The following is a 21,784-nucleotide window of genomic DNA, read 5'->3' on the forward strand; positions in this document are numbered from 1 at the left end:
TTGTATGCTACTGTATACAGTAATGTTTGGCCTGATAAATATGTTCAGTTTCTACATTGCATTGGTGTTTATAGTGTCCTTGTTCCCGCTCAGCAGATTACTGTCACTGTAACATTATATTGAAATGTAGATATAAGACTATGAAAGACCAAAAAGCGTTAGAACAACAGTGTTTACATGGTATATCCAAAAATGCATTATTATGACAGAAGTGTTTGCCATGTGATGCTTCATTATGACATGTGTTTATGGCATTTTGAAGGAGATGTGAGATATTTTGCATTTTGTGTGTGCAGTTTTGGGAACTGTGTGTAGAGTTTTGAAAAAAAGTGACATCGTTTTGAAAACGTGTGTAAGCAGTTGAACATTTTTTTTTAATACTGAGTAACTTACACTGCAAATAATGCCTTTCTTACTCAGTATTTTTTCCAGTCCAAATAACAAAAAATTCTTTCAAAATCAAGATGCATTTCCTAAAATGTCATAAGATATTTGTTTTCTGGGGAAAAGTGAGTTTTTGCTTAAAACAAGTCAAATGATCTGCCTATCTTCTTTCCATTGAAACAAACTGATATTTTTTCTTGTTTTAAGCAAAAACTCACTTTGTCCCCAGAAAACAAGACATTTGACTCCTTTAGTGAGCGCATCTTGCTTTCAGAAATGTCTGATATTTGGACTGGAAGCAAGACACACGTACTGAGTAAGAAAAGCATGTTCTGCAGTGTGATGTCACAATAACCTTGACTGTCTACACACGTCACCTGACGTCACGGACACTCGAACCGCCATGTTTGCTGGATGCTCATTGGCTGGAGCCGCTTCTGTTGGTTGGCGTGACCATTGGTGTCCATTGGAGCGTTGGGTTCTGGGAAGAAGCCCCTGTAATATCCCACCAATGAGTTGGCCATGCCATCCTCCATGTTCCCACATCCCGATCATTCCTCCCGTGGCATGCACACTGCAGCGGGCCTGACCGGTGTAAAAATAGCCGGGGTCAGATGATCAGTGCAGGAGAAGCGCTAGCACAAGGCTATCGTGCGCTGGTCGTGGACTGGTGATCCGTCGGGACAGTGTGGTGCTTCACTGTCGGGCCCAGACATGGGAACCCCCGGGATCAGTCTTACTTGACCGTTTCAGGATTTCTTGGTGTGTCCGCCATGGGCAATGCAGCGATGCGTAAGACACATAGAGTCGAAGATCCTGCACTAGATGAAGTTCCTCCAAACTCTCGATCGGGTCTCAGCGAAAGCTCGGACTCGCTGGTAAGATTTCATGTTTATGGATATGTATTTGCGTAGGTCGTTTCAGTGACGGAGCTTTCTGCAAAGTTCTGCGGATCATGAGACATGACGTTTGTTGACTTGCATTGATGCACATTATCCATTCCCCTGAAAGATTAGTGTCAGGTTTAAATAATCCACACACTGTAAAAAATGTGTCTGTGATTAGTTATAACAACTTAAAATTTGTTGAGATAACTTAAATATCCAACTTAACTAAACTAAACTAAAGTTAACTAAACTTAATATTTTAAGTCAAGCATGGACAACTTTTTAAAGTTGAAACAATGTTGGATTTTAAGTTGTGATAAATAATCGCAGCATTTTTTTTTTAGAGTGAATCTAATGTAAATATTAGCCTTATTATATTTTATATTTAAAAATATAAATCTTGGTTCGTTGTGATATTTTAGTGCCTATATATACACTGTAAAAAAATATTGTTGGTTTAACTTAAAAAAGTAAGTTACCTGGTTGGGTTAAAAATTTGAGTTAATACAATGAAGAAGAATTGTTTAATAAACAAAAACTCGAAATATGATGTTATCTGAACTACATTAATTATCTAAGTTGATTTGACAAAGGAAAGTAAGTTGTGATAACAAATAATGAAAATATTTTTTAGAAGAAAGAAATTCATACATGTTTGGAACAACTTGAGCATAATTAACTAAACAAAAACAAAAAAAATTCTGTCATCATTTAATTATGATCAAGTTGTTCCAAACATGTATGAATTTCTTTCTTTTGCTGAAAGCTGAATGTCTCAGGTTTAAATAATCTACAGATCAATAAATTCTAAGGTAAATATTAGCCTTATTATATATTATATTTAAAAATATTAATCTTGGTTCGTTGTGATATTTTAGTGCCTATGATGCAGTGGATCATGAGATTTTTCACCCCCAAAAAATAATTTAATTATGCTCAAGTTGGTTCGTTGTGATATAAATATGGTTGGTTTAACTTAAAAAAGTAAGTCACCTGGTTGCCTTAAATTTTTTAGTTCTTTGTAATTAAAAATTTGAGTTAATACAATGAAGAGGAATGGTTTAATAAACAGAAACTCAAAATATTATGTTATCTGAACTACATTAATTATAAGTTGATTTGACAAAGGAAAATAAGTTGTGATAACAAATAATGAAAATATTTTTTACAGTATGATACAGTGAATCATGAGATTTTTCACCCCCCAAAAATAAAATAATAATAATTATGATCAAGTTGTTCCAAACATGTATGAATTTATTTCTTCTGCTGAACTCTAAGGAAGATATTTTGAAGAATGTCGGTAACCAGACAGTTTATGGTTCCCATTGATTGACACTTGATCTATTTGCTTACAAACATTATTGAAAATAACTTCATATGTTTCACATAACAAAGAAATACATATTTTGAACAACGTGAGGGTTTGAAAATTATGACAGAATTGTAATTTCTGGGTGAACTATCCCTTTTATATATAATAATATTAAAAATATAGTAAATATAACAATATTTAACATGGTTCTTCCTAAGAGGTCAAGAATACTGTGTTGCACTGGATACGTACATCTGTGATATGGCCTCATTATGATTTATCATGCCATATTTTTTTTGCCATTATGTTTCTCATATTTCTCTCTTTGGGCTTTATTATTGAAACATGAGCAGAAAACCCCCGCGTAGATTACGCCTCATTTATGAAACATGAGCAGAATAACGTTGTGTGTAAATCTTGTGTAAAGCAGTTCTGATGTTAATTTTTGGAATCATAAAAGTTGTGCTTGGCGGATTACATGGATATTTTGTTCTTTTTTGTTGTTGTAAGGTTTTAAAAAAGCCTGTTTCCATGGCAGCCATAATCCTGGCATGACCTTTATATGAATGTGAGTGGGATTAAAACTGTGATGTCAAGTTACAGTAGAGAAGTATGTTTATATTACAGTAGAGAAGTATGTTTATATTACAGTTGAGAGAGAAGTATGATTATATTACAGTAGAGAGAGAAGTATGCTTATATTACAGTAGAGAAGTGTGCTTATATTACAGTAGAGAAGTGTGCTTATATTACAGTAGAGAAGTGTGCTTATATTACAGTAGAGAAGTACAGTAGAGAAGTGTGCTTATATTACAGTAGAGAAGTGTGCTTATATTACAGTAGAGAGAGAAGTATGCTTATATTACAGTAGAGAAGTGTGCTTATATTACAGTAGAGAAGTACAGTAGAGAAGTGTGCTTATATTACAGTAGAGAAGTGTGTTTATATTACAGTAGAGAAGTATGTTTATATTACAGTTGAGAGAGAAGTATGATTATATTACAGTAGAGAAGTATGCTTATATTACAGTAGAGAAGTGTGCTTATATTACAGTAGAGAGAGAAGTATGATTATATTACAGTAGAGAAGTGTGCTTATATTACAGTTGAGAGAGAAGTATGCTTATATTACAGTAGAGAAGTATGCTTATATTACAGTAGAGAAGTGTGCTTATATTACAGTAGAGAGAGAAGTATGATTATATTACAGTAGAGAAGTGTGCTTATATTACAGTAGATAAGTATGCTTATATTACAGTAGAGAAGTATGCTTATATTACAGTAGAGAAGTATGCTTATATTACAGTTGAGAAGTACAGTAGAGAAGTGTGCTTATATTACAGTAGAGAAGTATGCTTATATTACAGTAGAGAAGTATGCTTATATTACAGTAGAGAAGTGTGCTTATATTACAGTAGAGAAGTATGCTTATATTACAGTAGAGAAGTATGCTTATATTACAGTAGAGAAGTATGTTTATATTACAGTAGAGAAGTATGCTTATATTACAGTAGAGAAGTGTGCTTATATTACAGTAGAGAAGTATGCTTATATTACAGTAGAGAAGTATGCTTATATTACAGTTGAGAAGTACAGTAGAGAAGTGTGCTTATATTACAGTAGAGAAGTGTGCTTATATTACAGTAGAGAAGTATGCTTATATTACAGTAGAGAAGTATGCTTATATTACAGTAGAGAAGTATGTTTATATTACAGTAGAGAAGTATGTTTATATTACAGTAGAGAAGTGTGCTTATATTACAGTAGAGAGAGAAGTATGATTATATTACAGTAGAGAGAGAAGTATGATTATATTACAGTAGAGAAGTGTGCTTATATTACAGTAGATAAGTATGCTTATATTACTGTAGAGAAGTATGCTTATATTACAGTAGAGAAGTACAGTAGAGAAGTGTGCTTATATTACAGTAGAGAAGTGTGCTTATATTACAGTAGAGAAGTATGCTTATATTACAGTAGAGAGAGAAGTATGATTATATTACAGTAGAGAGAGAAGTATGATTATATTACAGTAGAGAAGTGTGCTTATATTACAGTAGATAAGTATGCTTATATTACTGTAGAGAAGTATGCTTATATTACAGTAGAGAAGTACAGTAGAGAAGTGTGCTTATATTACAGTAGAGAAGTATGCTTATATTACAGTAGAGAAGTATGCTTATATTACAGTAGAGAAGTATGCTTATATTACAGTAGAGAAGTATGCTTATATTACAGTTGAGAAGTACAGTAGAGAAGTGTGCTTATATTACAGTTGAGAAGTACAGTAGAGAAGTGTGCTTATATTACAGTAGAGAAGTATGCTTATATTACAGTAGAGAAGTGTGCTTATATTACAGTAGAGAAGTATGCTTATATTACAGTTGAGAAGTACAGTAGAGAAGTGTGCTTATATTACAGTAGAGAAGTATGCTTATATTACAGTAGAGAAGTATGCTTATATTACAGTAGAAAAGTATGCTTATATTACGGTAGAGAAGTATGCTTATATTACAGTTGAGAAGTACAGTAGATAAGTGTGCTTATATTACAGTAGATAAGTATGCTTATATTACAGTAGATAAGTATGCTTATATTACAGTAGAGAAGTATGCTTATATTACAGTAGAGAAGAATGCTTATATTACAGTAGAGAAGTGTGCTTATAATACAGTAGAGAAGTGTGCTTATATTACAGTAGAGAAGTATGCTTATATTACAGTAGAGAAGTATGCGTATATTACAGTAGAGAAGTATGCTTATATTACAGTAGAGAAGTGTGCTTATATTACAGTAAAGAAGTATGCGTATATTACAGTGGAGAAGTATGCTTATATTATAGTAGAGAAGTATGTGTATATTACAGTAAAGAAATATGCGTATATTACAGTAGAGAAGTATGCTTATATTACAGTAGAGAAGTATGCTTATATTACAGTAGAGAAGTATGCTTATATTACAGTTGAGAAGTACAGTAGAGAAGTGTGCTTATATTACAGTAGATAAGTATGGTTATATTACAGTAGAGAAGTATGCTTATATTACAGTAGAGAAGTATGCTTATATTACAGTAGAGAGAGAAGTATGCTTATATTACAGTAGAGAAGTATGCTTATATTACAGTAGAGAAGTATGCGTATATTACAGTAGAGAGAGAAGTATGCTTATATTACAGTAGAGAAGTATGCTTATATTACAGTAGAGAAGTGTGCTTATATTACAGTAGAGAAGTGTGCATATATTACAGTAGAGAAGTATGCTTATATTACAGTAGAGAAGTATGCTTATATTACAGTAGAGAAGTGTGCTTATATTACAGTAGAGAAGTGTGCATATATTACAGTAGAGAAGTATGCTTATATTACAGTAGAGAAGTATGCGTATATTACAGTAGAGAAGTATGCTTATATTACAGTAGAGAAGTGTGCTTATATTACAGTAGAGAAGTATGCGTATATTACAGTAGAGAAGTATGCTTATATTACAGTAGAGAAGTATTCGTATATTACAGTAAAGAAATATGCGTATATTACAGTAGAGAAGTATGCGTATATTACAGTAGAGAAGCATGCGTATCTTACAGTAGAGAAGCGTGCGTATATTACAGTAGAGAAGTGTGCTTATATTACAGTAGAGAAGTGTGCTTATATTACAGTAGAGAAGTGTGCTTATATTACAGTAGAGAAGTGTGCTTATATTACAGTAGAGAAGTATGCTTATATTACAGTAGAGAAGTGTGCTTATATTACAGTAGAGAAGTATGCTTATATTACAGTAGAGAAGTATGCTTATATTACAGTAGAGAAGTGTGCTTATATTACAGTAGAGAAGTGTGCTTATATTACAGTAGAGAAGTGTGCTTATATTACAGTAGAGAAGTGTGCTTATATTACAGTAGAGAAGTATGCTTATATTACAGTAGAGAAGTATGCGTATATTACAGTAGAGAAGTATGCTTATATTACAGTAGAGAAGTGTGCTTATATTACAGTAGAGAAGTATGCTTATATTACAGTAGAGAAGTGTGCTTATATTACAGTAGAGAAGTATGCTTATATTACAGTAGAGAAGTGTGCTTATATTACAGTAGAAAAGTATGCTTATATTACAGTAGAGAAGTATGCTTATATTACAGTAGAGAAGTATGCGTATATTACAGTAGAGAAGTATGCTTATATTACAGTAGAGAAGTGTGCTTATATTACAGTAGAGAAGTATGCTTATATTACAGTAGAGAAGTATGCTAATATTACAGTAGAGAAGTATGCTTATATTACAGTAGAGAAGTGTGCTTATATTACAGTAGAGAAGTATGCTTATATTACAGTAGAGAAGTATGCTTATATTACAGTAGATAAGTATGCTAATATTACAGTAGAGAAGTATGCTAGGTGTACAGCCACAGCAATTTTAGTTTGTTGTTTAATTCGTTGGACTATTGATATTTTGTGAAGACAGACCCTTGCATTTAAACCATTCCCAGCAGCATTTTCACATTGTTCAGATTCAATGTAAATGTAAAGATGAGATATTGGAAAGACTGGACCTCAGTTTGGCTTCATGTTGCACAATATATTACAGAGCAATCAGTGTCAGTCATGGGGATCGAACAGCGGCGGTTGAATCTGCTTCACCTCGTTCTTGTAGTGTATGAGGTATTAATCGGAGAGGAGAGCAGACAGAGATAGAAAGCAGAAGATGAGTGATGTAATCGTGTAGGTGAGCGGTGAACAGACTCGACACACACAGAGAGCTTCACACAGTGCTTTTACTTTACCCACAGCTAAACATGTGTGTTCAAACTGATGTAGTGTTTGCCACATCTGGAGGAATTATAGCGGTAACAAACGAGTATCGCAGAGCTACTCGCGTCTCATTCCCTAACACGGGAACTAGAGTTACATACATAACCAAGACATTCCCATTTATAAGTTATATCGTCAGTAGCCGATGCTATATATGAACACTATATCACCATATTTATCACATATTTATCACATATTTATCACATATTTATCACATATTTATCATGCATGCTCATGCTGACAGAAGAATATGAACCGACACACTGCAAACAATGCTTTTCTTACTCAGTATGTTTGTCTTGTTTCCAGTCCAAATATCTAAAAATGCATTTACTAGATTAGAAATATCCTGTTTTCTGGGGGAATTAATCAAAATGAAGTGAGTTGATGCTTAAAAAAAAGCTAAATTATCTGCCAATGGGGTCAGAAAAATAATCTTAATTCTAACAACTCACTTCATTTCTATTTATTTCCCCAGAAAACAAGACTTAATATCTAATGTAATTTTACTACGTTAGTAAATGCATCTTGATTTAAGAAATGTTTGTGAAATAATGTACTGGTATATGGTGTATTTACTGAAGTGCTGTCAGGGATCCTCTTTTTTTTTTTTTTTTTTTTTTTTTTTTTTTCTTAAGTTATTTGTTGTTGTTGTTTTTATTTATTTATTAATTTATGTGTCATTACTAATATTGTAAGTGAAGGTTATGTAACAGTGTTTTGAAAAAAAGTTCAATAAATACACAGTTCAAAAAAAAAAAGAAGAAATGTTTGTGTTGGACTGGAAACAAGACAAAGCATTTTCTGCAGTGCACCAGTTGAACCAGGAGTCAAGTCCACGTCGATATTAAAACAAATCGGACAAAAGTGTGTGAAGTTAACCCACGCGAGTCATAAGCAAGAGAAAGCACTTCTTTCACTCAATGCAACGTCCTTCGATTCACAGCAGAATCCCTGTTGTGGGATACACTAAACCAAGCAAAGGCTGGTCAGATTTATGGCACTGTCTGGTGCGGTTAAAGGGACAGCGGGAAGAAAGCTGGATATGGAAGAGGACAGGGAAGACCACAGCAAACACCACAACTTGAGGAGCATAAAATAAAATGGAAGAAACCATCGGTAGGTGACCAGCAAAACCGCCACTACTGGGAGCGAAATCTGTACATTTACAATCCTCTTACGGGACGTCAAGGCCAACAACTAAACCATCTGAAGATCTGAGGCTGACTCAAGAGGGTGTACGGGAATATAGGCTGAGAAGGACAGTGAGAAATGGGCAGCAAGCGTCTCTTTAACTGCTGGAGATGCTGGAGGACAGAGCGGGCAGGGTTAGTAATCCGTGACCAAACGCTTGTTTCCAGGACCTTGAAATCTGGCCGGCTCATGCAATTCCAGCTTTAACTTGTTCATGACACGTAGAGATTTCCTGACCGCTTGTCCGCCTGACCACCACCGGCAGTGAGGAGACATAAGGAGATCAGCAGCGCTGAAGAGTTTTCAGGCTCGGACACAGATGGCACCGGACACGTCACCAGCGAGAGCGAGAGAGAAAGGGAAAGATCCGTTGGCTCGCTCTCTCCCGTATCCTCGAGCTCAACATCAGATCCCAGGACCCTAACATGGCCAAGAAGAGAAATGGCACGGGTCTTTCTGAGTCGCTGGTGACGCAGAACCTTGGAAAGTGACGCCACATACGCCGTCATGATTACATCGGCTTCAGGCAGGCGCACCTGGAGGCTGTTCCTATAGAGTCAGACACTGACGCAGCATCAAGTGAACCTGTGAACCAGATCCATAGAGAGCAGAACCATATATCACTGCAAAAACTAATTACTACATGAGTGTGTGTGTGTCTGTGTCATTGTGTGTTTACCTCTTAATGTCCCCATGTAGTCACTGTATCCCTTAAAACTATTCTTTGATCACCAAAATGACATATTTAAATGTTTTTTCCTTGAAAACAATTTCTTCATGCCTTAAAGTATCTTGAATGTAACTCGACACCTCATTTAGTATGCACGGTTTATGAATATGCAAATGAGCCCCGCCTCCACTCACTCGCTCACTCGCTCACTCACTCAGAGATCCACTGGTGGACGATCACACGTTGATCTGATTGGTCAAGGTAGTGTGTGACGTCAGAAACACCAGCGATTTCAAACCGTGTGTTTGAGACTGTCTTTGGTTCACTGCAGTTTTAAGCAGAAAATACTCAGCAATGCTGTCCACTTATGAACTTACACATGTGTGTGTTAAAGCAGATTAATAACTCCACATACACATATAAACTACAGTAAATGCTTGATCTTCAGCACAGCGGGACTAACCTGTGGACTGTGACATTACTTCCCTCCTCGAGCTGTGGTCAGCATGATTAATGCTGGTGTTCAGAACTGCTGCTCTACACAACTCTATTCTCATGACTCTGTTTTCTGGGAACTGCAGAGAAACCATCAGATCAATTCTACAAGTCTGTCTAAGATTGTGTTTATATACTGTAGGCCTTTACACGAGATATGTTTTTTACAGAAGCCTAACAGAAAATAATTACATCAATTCCTGCAGTTTATTTAGCATTTAGCATCCCAAAGAAACGATCTAAACACATTAAGTGAGAAAGCCAAAAGCCATGGTGGTAACACTTTATTTTACAGTGTCCTCGTTACATATGTTACATAGTAATAACAGTAAATTATGCATAATTACATGCAACTAACCCTCAACCAAACCCTAACCCTATAGTAAGTACATGTTGTTTATTAATATCACTTAGTACTTAAATATATAATTACACTGTAACAAGGACAGTGACTGTAGAGAAGAAAATAGTGTAACCCAAGTAGGTAACATACATTGTAATTACAGTAAGTAAACTGGTGAAATTACATTGCATTGTACACATGGATATTTGTAATAACAGTGCTTCGGTATATCCTCTTACTGTACGTATATCTGTGGATATTTGTAATAACAGTGCTTCGGTATATCCTCTTACTGTACGTATATCTGTGGATATTTGTAATAACAGTGCTTCGGTATATCCTCTTACTGTAAGTATCTGTGGATATCTGATTTACTCTTTCAGCGATGCTCAGAATGATTGCGTTTGTTTGGAAGTTGCCTGATTTACAGTGTGTTGAGCTAAAAACGAATAGTTTTTTCAATCATTTACCAAAAAATGTACATTTAAGTATGCATGATGTTATGTTAGTACATCATTTATACATAAATGTAAGACATTCTTCACTAGCAGCAGTCTATAGGCCCTTGCACACCGAGTCAAAGTAAAAAATAAATACGACTCTTGACTTCATGTCAATCACGTTTACACACTGCGTCCGAAACTTAATAACATAAAAAAATTTGGATCGGGTTTGATTTTCTGCATTTTTGCATCCGTAGCTCAAGCGTTTTAAATGGTGTTTTGACAATTAGGAATAACAATAACAATAGGAACATTTCGGACTCCGTGTGCAAGGACCTTTAGTCTTACCGAAGACTTTAGATAAACATAGACTCTGCACTCATATTACTAATGAGAGAAGGCGCAACGTTCAATATGTGAGAATAAGCCCCGCCTTCTAAATAAAAGAGCCAATCACCATTTGGTTAAGTCATTGCAATCGAGCTCTGTAACTAGCTTGACCAGTGACATGTTGACCAGATCATGCTGGTTACCTAGATAGATGTGTTGGAGACTGCTGGTCTATACTGGAAAGCTATTGGATCGTGCCAGTCTAAGCTTGCCTTGTTGCTGGGAATGTTGCTGGAATAGTAAATGCTTTTAAAGGATTTCTTCTTCTTGACGGACCAGGTTTGTTGTGAGGTTTCATCGAGGGGTCGATCTGCCGGTCTCCATGGTTACTGGGCTGGGATAATGAATGTTTCTAGCTTTACTTGTCATGGGATACTGAATTATTCATAAATCCTTCTCACAGAGCATGAATTAAAGCAGAGACGCTCTCTGAGAATGAAGGTTTGATGCTCTACACGGTAAATAGTGATCCTTTGACTTGTGTCATTTCATTTGTTTGTTGGCTTTTATGATGGCCAGGGTTGGCGAATATTAAATCGCTTCTTATTTTGACATCTTATCATGGACTGCATTTATATATAGCGCTTTATACATCTTATCATCTTATCATCGTTTGGTGCACTTATCTCTCTAATGAATAGGAAATTAATCTTTTCATTAATGCACTAAAGTTACAGGATTTAGTGGATGAATCACTGTTATATAGCTTGCAGCTTGAGTTCTACCTTGTTAATATGTAAAATTTCAAGCTGGTCCAACATAGCCATTTATGGTCATTAGTCCAGGTTGGGTTAGGTGTTTGATTAGGTGGACCATCAGTCATTAGTGACCTGGATGAGCTTGATCAAGGAACTCCAGGTTGAGGATAAGTTATGCTGAACTGGCAACCATTGGTTGTGAGGCACTTTCAATTGATTTTAAAGGAATGGTGCCAATTTGGAAATGTTAAAAAGCTCGACCTCATTGATCGTAACCTGTGCTGAAAGCCTACCGTAACTGTTAGAGTTGCCAGGGATCCGCATTCTCCTCTAAAAGCGTGAGTCGTGGAGACTTGAGGGATGGTAAACCCTCCCCATCTATAACGTCACCAAGGCTCGCCCCAATCAAACCACAACTAGTCCTAGGATCTTTCTGCCCACCGGAACCAAACCAGTGCAGAAACATTCTCTGGAGTCTGATTGCCAATAATTATCGGGAATCGAAATTTCAATTCACGACCGCACCAAAACATTCAAAGTGGGCGTGGCATATCTCAAAAAACATGGCCGCCGCTGGCCAATGAAGTTCGAGCGGCGGTCAGACAAGGTTAACAGAGGCCGATCGGACGGATACTCGCTGTGTCTTTTTGACTCACGGCCCTAGAATGGGTTATGGGGAATAATTTCACCAAACTCTGTACATCTATTTATGGGGCGATTGGCCACATGGTGGCGCTATAAATATGAAAACGGAAAAATAAAACGGAAACGGCTATAGCTACGCAACAGTCAGTCCGATTGACTTGAAAACTGGCATGCGGTGTCTTTGTCCAAGGTGGCGTAATTCACATATCTCAAAAAACATGGCCGCCGCTGGCCAATGAAGTTTGAGCGGCTGTCGGACAAGATTAACAGAGGCCGATCGGACCGATACTCGCTGTGTTTGACTCACATCCCTAGAAGAGTTTTTCATGGATTGTATATCACTGTATTTTCTCACATGACATTCACACCATTTGGTGCATCATCGGAGTATTTGAAGTGCAGTTTCTCTATAGTATAACGTAATATAGTGCACAAACAGGGCTTGCCTACAGTCCATTAGAGACCACTCTATTGGATAAATATGTGTATACACCTCGCAATAAAGATCATCAATGGCCCTGTTTACATCTGGTATTAAGATACGGTTTGGTCATTTGGGATTTTATAACTGTATCTGTTTTAAATTCTTTTATAACCGTTTTAATTTTCCTTGCTTTTATTTTGCTTTTATTTTAATTCCTTTCTGTAAAGCACTTTGAATTGCCGTAGTGTATGAAATGTGCTATATAAATAACCTTGCCTTGCATTGGTCAATCAGATCACAAGTGGACGCCACAATAAGAATAACACATTAAGCGAAGCGCGCTAGTGTACGGGATTCAAACTTCGGCTGAAGATTAAAAACGTACCAAGCTCAATGTTCTCTCTCCATTCCTGATTTCCAACACACACTCTCTTGTGTCTGTCAGCAGAAACTAAAGCTGATGCTCTCCGTGTGTTTTTCTGTCGTCTCCGGTCATAAATTGCACAAAAAAAGCTTATTTTGTCCATTAGATCAAAAGATCTGAAAAAAATAGACCTATAGACCTAGACCCTAATCTCGAAGAAATCAGGACAGAAGTGGACAAAAGAGTCCACAAAAGCATGTTCTGTCGTCTCCAGTCATATGTACTTAAATTGCAACTTTTTTTGTCCATTAAATTGAAAGATCTGGAAAAAAAACAACAACAAAAAAACATAGATCCTCCCTTAGAAGAAATCAGGACAGAAGTGGACAAAATATATTTCTTAATTTCATGGTAGCAAAAAGCATTTAAAATATCTGCAAAAAGTTAATTGAGTAGTCCAACTTTCAGTAGTGCTCTAACATATAGATAATAATAATAATAATAGTAATGAATGGGATCTTTAAGCATTTTATCAAATGAATAATCATGTGGTTAAAGATTGTAAACGCACACCCTCCTGAAAGGCACTGTTACACAAAAGCAGATATTTTGCCTGAAACAACATTTCGTATGAAGAGAATCTCTCAGCGCACATAACTCTCCCGAGTGTGATCCTGGGAAACCTCCTCTATGCTGGGATACACACCGGCTCAGTGTCTTCAGACACAAACATGTTGCATCATCTCAGAGCATCTCACACGAGAGACATTTTTATATGTATATTGCAGTTGCAGTTTCTGTATTAACCACAAAGCATATTTCCACAATTGTATTAAACACAAGAAGCGTTCTTTTGGTTGCATTAGTTTGCGACCCACTTCTTCAACGGCGCTGGTCCCGGAAGTATTTTTTCCATTATTATAAAAAAAGAAGATTACATTATACAAAGCTGAATGAATTTAGCTTCTTTTTCTTTTAGTCATTCTTTATGTACGCAAGATGACATTGGTGTTGTGTGTAAAATAAATGAAATGTGAAAAGGACCTTTTCAGTCAAGCAACTTTTTTCCCTTTTAAAAATATAGTTTACACCGTAACTTAATTTTAGTTTCTATGTTTGCTTGTAAAAAAAAAATCTCTTTCCTTGACCGAAGTTGACCGAAATAAACTAAACTAAAACTAAAATAATCATTTTGAAGTATATTTTCATTCTAATCTTGGATACTCGCATAGCATACTAGTGTGCATATTCTGACTCAGACAAAAATGCATGTACCTCTGTAGCCATTTTTGCTCAAACACACACACACACACACACACACACACACACACACACACACACACACACACACACACACACACACACACACACACACACACTGTTCTTCACTCATCATCAGCGCTTCAAGGGTTTCTGCTGAGGTATTAATGGCGCACTGCAGTGTTGTGTTCGGTCTCAGCATTCTCCAGGCCTTGCTTATCTGTTCATATTAACCGTGTTTTGTTCCCGATTAACTTCCCATGGAACAGTAGTCCCAGTAAACTGTAGTAGTTTAGAGATAAACTGACAGATGTCGTCCTGTACTGATGATGAAACGCTCTTCTCTCCCGCAGTCGGACAGCAACACCAGTTTCCTTCGGGCCGCGAGAGCTGGGAATATCGACAAGGTTGTGGAGTTCCTGAAGAGTGGCGTCGACATCAGCACCTGTAATCAGGTACGTGTAAACTCTTCACAACACCAGAGAACGTCTAATATGGGGAGAACTGCCACTCCCAGTAAACTTCCGGCTTCTGAACTGGTTGCAGTTCCACTCTGGCTCCACATGAGGGCGCTCACAGGACGAGTGCAGATGAATGGAGGTCTATGGAGCTATACCCCTTATAGCGATCGCCCCCAGTAGAACTCTGGAGGAACTACAACCAAACTTCGGTACAATAGAGAGCCTAAGCCCCTCCCCTTCCGGTGGACCATGGGACCTTATTTCGGAAAAATATTGTATGGTAGTCAATGGCGAGAGACAACTAATATTTTGATCTCGTTTGAATTGTGCCCTGAATTACACATATGATGTTTGTCAATTTAAAAGATACATTTAAAAGTCAAGAAAGTCACAGTTTGATGTAAAACTGTTGAGGTGTAAGACTGTGAAAATACGTCATTACCAAGACTACAAACCCAAAAGGCGCACATGTGACGTATACCTTTTCACTCAATGAATGAAGCTAACTTTACTGAAGCTAACTTTACTGAAGCTAACTTTACTGAAGCTAACTTTACTGAAGCTAACTTTACTGAAGCTAACTTTACTGTAGCTAACTTTACTGAAGCTAACTTTACTGAAGCTAACTTTACTGAAGCTAACTTTACTGAAGCTAACTTTACTGAAGCTAACTTTACTGAAGCTAACTTTACTGAAGCTAACTTTACTGAAGCTAACTCTACTGAAGCCAACTTTACTGAAGCTAACTCTACTGAAGCTAACTTTACTGAAGCTAACTCTACTGAAGCTAACTTTACTGAAGCTAACTCTACTGAAGCCAACTTTACTGAAGCTAACTTTACTGAAGCTAACTTTACTGAAGCCAACTTTACTGAAGCTAACTCTACTGAAGCCAACTTTACTGAAGCTAACTTTACTGAAGCTAACTTTACTGAAGCTAACTCTACTGAAGCTAACTTTACTGAAGCTAACTCTACTAAAGCCAACTTTACTGAAGCTAACTTTACTGAAGCTAACTCTACTGAAGCTAACTTTACTGAAGCTAACTTTACTGAAGCTAAGTTTACTGAAGCTAACTTTACCGAAGCTAACTTTACTGAAGCTAACTTTACTGAGGCTAACTTTACTGAAGCTAACTTTACTGAAGCTAACTTTACTGAAGCTAACTTTACTGAAGCTAACTCTACTGAAGCTAACTCTACTGAGGCTAACTTTACTAAAGCTAACTTTACTGAAGCTAACTTTACTGAGGCTAACTTTACTGAAGCTATCTTTACTGAAGCTAACTCTACTGAAGCTAACTTTACTGAAGCTAACTCTACTGAAGCTAACTCTACTGAAGCTAACGTTACTGAAGCTAACGTTACTGAAGCTAACTTTACTGAAGCTAACTTTACTGAAGCCAACTTTACTGAAGCTAACTTTACTGAAGTTAACTTTACTGAAGCTAACTCTACCGAAGCTAACTTTACTGAAGCTAACTTTACTGAGGCTAACTTTACTGAAGCTAACTTTACTGAAGCTAACTTTACTGAAGCTAACTTTACTGAAGCTAACTCTACTGAAGCTAACTCTACTGAAGCTAACGTTACTGAAGCTAACGTTACTGAAGCTAACTTTACTGAAGCTAACTTTACTGAAGCCAACTTTACTGAAGCTAACTTTACTGAAGTTAACTCTACTGAAGCTAACTCTACTGAAGCCAACTTTACTGAAGCTAACTCTACTGAAGCTAACTCTACTGAAGCTAACTCTACTGAAGCTAACTTTACTGAAGCTAACTCTACTGTAGCTAACTCTACTGAAGCTAACTCTACTGAAGCTAACGTTACTGAAGCCAACTTTACTGAAGCTAACTCTACTAAAGCCAACTTTACTGAAGCTAACTTTACTGAAGCTAACTCTACTGAAGCTAACTTTACTGAAGCTAACTTTACTGAAGCTAAGTTTACTGAAGCTAACTTTACCGAAGCTAACTTTACTGAAGCTAACTTTACTGAGGCTAACTTTACTGAAGCTAACTTTACTGAAGCTAACTTTACTGAAGCTAACTTTACTGAAGCTAACTCTACTGAAGCTAACTCTACTGAGGCTAACTTTACTGAAGCTAACTTTACTGAAGCTAACTTTACTGAGGCTAACTTTACTGAAGCTATCTTTACTGAAGCTAACTCTACTGAAGCTAACTTTACTGAAGCTAACTCTACTGAAGCTAACTCTACTGAAGCTAACGTTACTGAAGCTAACGTTACTGAAGCTAACTTTACTGAAGCTAACTTTACTGAAGCCAACTTTACTGAAGCTAACTTTACTGAAGTTAACTTTACTGAAGCTAACTCTACCGAAGCTAACTTTACTGAAGCTAACTTTACTGAGGCTAACTTTACTGAAGCTAACTTTACTGAAGCTAACTTTACTGAAGCTAACTTTACTGAAGCTAACTCTACTGAAGCTAACTCTACTGAAGCTAACGTTACTGAAGCTAACGTTACTGAAGCTAACTTTACTGAAGCTAACTTTACTGAAGCCAACTTTACTGAAGCTAACTTTACTGAAGTTAACTCTACTGAAGCTAACTCTACTGAAGCCAACTTTACTGAAGCTAACTCTACTGAAGCTAACTCTACTGAAGCTAACTCTACTGAAGCTAACTTTACTGAAGCTAACTCTACTGTAGCTAACTCTACTGAAGCTAACTTTACTGAAGCTAACTCTACTGAAGCTAACTTTACCGAAGCTAACGTCTGTCATGTTTTCTATAGTCTTACGCTATAATCGTAACGTTACGCCGTGATGCCGGAGTGTGTTGTACCAGACTGCACACACACGAGCAACGGTGACGTATAGTGCGAGACGAGAGATGAAGTTCATTGAGTGATTTCCACATAAAACTAAACGTTACTCTTCTGTTTTATGACAAACTGTGACTTTCTTGACTTTCATAATTATCTTTTATATTGACAAACATCATATGTGTAATTCAGGGCAGAGTTCAGACGGAATAAAAAGATGAGTTGTCTCTCGCCATCGACTACCATACAGATTTTTTTCCGAAATAAGGTCTCATGAGCCGGAAGCGGAGGGGCGGGGCTTAGGCTCTCTATTGGACTTGATAGGGATTGGCCAGGCTCTCGTAGACCGGCTCTGACGACACTGACAAATGCAAACTGCTTTCGTTACGGAGTTTGTAACACAATTCGCCTTTGGCTAAGCCACGCCCTAGAATGTAGATTGACCAATCACAGCACAGCCAAGAACGAGCTCCACAGCGGTCCGACACTTCTTCACAGCGCTCCATTGACTTTAACACCGGCGTCTCATATGACGTTTTATCAGAAATATGGTAAACCGTTGTGCCTGGGGCGTTTGTAACACAGATACGTGTTTCCCAGAGAGGTTGGAGGGGGGGGTCCGTTTTTCCCTTCCCAAAACCAGTCAAATCCTGACAAGTGTCGTCTTTGGATTAAACTGTGTGGACGTCCTCAGTCAGCGAAACCCCTCAAGATCAACAACACACTTTTGCTCTAAGATACATTTAGCTTTTAACCTTACTGTGAAGTTACACTAGTTAGACAGTTTTATGCTGGTTTAGGTCATGATTTCGGTTCTCTAGCCTAATTGTTGATACGCCAGCACCAGAGGTGGAAAGTAACGGATTACATTTACTCGCGTTACTGTAATTGAGTAGTTTTTTTGTGTAGGCTACTTCTACTTTTTTAAGTAGTTTTTTAAATCTGTAATTTTACTTTTACTTAAGTACGTTTTGTTTGAAGTATTGTAATTCGCTCCATTTTAAAATCATATCCGTTACGAGTAAAAAATAAATAAAATAATAATTTTCAAGGAAAAAAAATAATAATAATCGCGCTCCGGAAACTACTGCATTGATTGAAGGGCGGGAGAACCGTCTATCTATTGGAAGAACAAACGCGCATAAAAGGTGATGCAGACCCAGCTGAAAGTGAAACGCCGTCGAATTCTTATGAAGCGAACCATATGGCCAGTATGTGAATAGGCTACTTTAGATGTAGGAAAAACGCGTGGTTGTCCTCGAGGATAGATAGCCTATCCAATGTGCAAAAAGTGTGGACGCAATGTGGCTGCAAAAGGATGAAACATGGAACACCATCCATCCGTGCAGATAAGGGTATGTCCCGTTTGCAGAGTGAATCCCGGAATCCAGTCATAGTAGTAGGCTATATTAATAAATTGAAAGTAGAGCTGTGCAATAAATCCAATCGCGACATGGTCTCTGAATATTAAAGCGCAAAAAGACTGCTATGTAAATATGCTTGTTCTGCGTGCCTCTGTGTGAATGAGCTGCGTCGCGCCTACTACATACTCAAGTAGGCCTATGCCTGATGCTCATTGTGTTTTCAGCCTCTCACAAACAATATGAGGACATGAATACATGAACATTTAGAGAGCTGCTCTGAGAGAACGCCTAATGAGCATTTTCATCATTTTGTTTGAGAAAAACCATTGTCAAATACACTCTGAAACAGGTCTTCACTAGAACCCGTCAAAATAAAAGTTTAGTGTAACTAGGAGAAATTATGATAGAAATAGCATATATTACTATCGTATGCCTATAGAACATACTTCTCAAAATAATAGCAACAATAATTTGAATTTAAAAAGATTTAACATTATTTAAGGAATATCTTTTTTTGGGTCCATGGTTTAATTTAATAAATCTGTTCTGCAGAACTTTCCCAAAAAATAAAAGGATACAGTTTACATTTATTGGTATTAAATCATAAAAAGAAACATTCATTTTCTGAATAAAATACATGTCATAGGAGTATTCTTAAACATTTTAATAAATGATTAATGTTAAAAAATAGTTAATCTAATGGTCATTGGTCAGTTATTGAATTTAGTTGATTAGACATGTTTTATTGAAATTTTAATAAACAAAACAAACACATAATTTTAAGTTTGTTATAATAAAAGCATTGTTAAACCAAAAAAACTGTTTTCATTCATTTAACTGTCATTGTTTAACTGATGATAATAATAATAATAATAATAACAATAAATTTATTATAACCGTTTATTTATTTATTAATTGATTAAAGGGGGGTTAATAAAGGCCTTCTGAAGCGAAGCGATGAGTTTGTGTCAGAAAAATATCCATATTTAAAACTTTACAAAGTAAAATAACTAGCTTCCGGCCACACGAACATACAGATTCCACTTAAAGGGCACCTATTATGCAAAATTCACTTTAACATGATGTTTGAACATAAATGTGTGTTGGATTTATTTTACATCTTGTGAAAAGGGGCATAATAGGTGCCCTTTAAGTCTAAAGCTACGCCATTACGCACTACGCTACTTCGACGTCATAAGTTGTGCTTTAGACGCAAGTAGACTGCGTTTGGCCGGAAGCTAGAATTTTACTTTGTAACATGTTAAATATGGATTTTTTTCTTAAACTCATTGCTTTGCTTTAGAAGGCCTTTATTAACCCCCCAGAGCCGTATGGAGCACTTTTATGATGAATAGAGGCACTTTAATGGACTTTTTAAATATAACTCTGAAAGAAGAATGTCATATACACCTATAGGATGACTTGAGGGTGAGTAAATCATGGGCTTATTTTCATTTTTGGGTGAACTATCCCTTTAATAGTAATATTTTCTGAGACATTGCCATACTGTGCAAATCTCATACCGTTACGACCCTACACGGGAGAGCCCCCCACCCCACCCCACCCCGCTGTTAAAAAAGTAACTAAGTAACTTTTACTCTGAGTAAATTTTAAATTAGCTACTTTTTACTTTTACTTGAGTAGATTTTTAGACCGGTACTTTTACTTGTACTTAAGTAAAATTTCATTGAAGTAGTAGTACTTTTACTTGAGTACAATATTTTATTACTCTTTCCACCTCTGGCTAGCACACGCTGCTAATAAACACAACTATACTGGCGTAGTCCGTTTGCTTTGTAATAACGATTATAGAAGTGAATAGAGACCAGCTCTGCATGAACAGTGTTGCTCCTGATATTGTGAGTCCCAGTCTCCGTCTCCATTAGGATATGCGGTGGGTCATGTTTTGACTGTGACCGTTATGCTTTTGCCTCTGTTTGGATCTTGTTGTTGCTCGCGTTTATGTCTTGAATAAAGCCTTCGAACGCACACTGAGCCCCTTCTGCCGACTTCTATCCCACACTTTATTTGCTGCTTTATAAAAGTTAGATAAAAGTTCAGCAGGAAGAGCGTCACAGCATAAGCCGTGTTGATACCAAACCAGAGCCCAGATGAAGATGACGGACGTAGCAACAGTAACTAAGGGGGGCGGGGCTTAGCCAAAGGTGAATTTGTAAAGGTTTAGTGTATGAAAAGCATTATCAGTGATGTTCGGATGTTGTTTTTAAAGACTTCCTAAAGTTCAATGAAACCATCAAAATATAAGAAAATATTTTAAATACGAGGGAAGAACGAAACACTAAACTTGGTATTTATCTGCTAAAATGATTCGGCACAAAAGGAAAACTACAGCTACAGGTTTTACATATTTTACTATGAAAAAGCAAACATAACCAGTTATTAATATTTCATTGGTTCTCTCTAGTTTTTGCATGTGTTCATCATCATTTCTGTGTATGACGGCCTGGACAAAAAGTTGCACAATTTGTCATTTTTCAGTGCGTTATCATCACAAATAAAGCAATCGACTCCAAGCAAAACTACACCATATGATTACAGAATTATCATTTTAATAATATTTGAATAAAGGGTGAAGATGTGAGTTTTCCCAGACATCACTTTTGGAATCATTTATGAATAAATATTGAATGGCTGTAAATCCTGTCATTTTTTTTCTTCTTCTTCATATTACAGCCATATTGTAATATGATCAACTGTTTTAAAGATATTATATTATCATAAAAACTATCAGAGGAGTTCAGGACTATCCAGCAACAGATCGCTGAGGAACTACAATGTAAAATACTGTTTTTTAAAGTTGCTTCTACATTTTACATTTCATTTAATGTTA

At 36.5% G+C, this 21,784-nt stretch overlaps 1 protein-coding gene across 15 annotated transcripts in view; it reads left to right on the forward strand.

The window, feature by feature from the left end:
- Window positions 1–1,009: 1,009 nt before the first annotated feature.
- Window positions 1,010–21,784, forward strand: part of ank2b (ankyrin 2b, neuronal) — a 111,627-nt gene continuing 90,852 nt past the window's right edge. For all 15 annotated transcript variants that reach the window (XM_079594094.1, XM_079594095.1, XM_079594096.1 and 12 more), the window contains exons 1-2: window positions 1,010–1,262; window positions 14,670–14,771. In XM_079594094.1, the coding sequence (XP_079450220.1) occupies window positions 1,158–1,262; window positions 14,670–14,771 (207 nt within the window). In that variant the 5' untranslated portion in view covers window positions 1,010–1,157. The remainder of the gene's footprint in view (window positions 1,263–14,669; window positions 14,772–21,784) is intronic.

The sequence above is a fragment of the Phoxinus phoxinus genome, assembly GCF_949152265.1.
Source record: "Phoxinus phoxinus genome assembly, chromosome: 2".
NCBI lineage: Eukaryota > Metazoa > Chordata > Actinopteri > Cypriniformes > Leuciscidae > Phoxinus > Phoxinus phoxinus.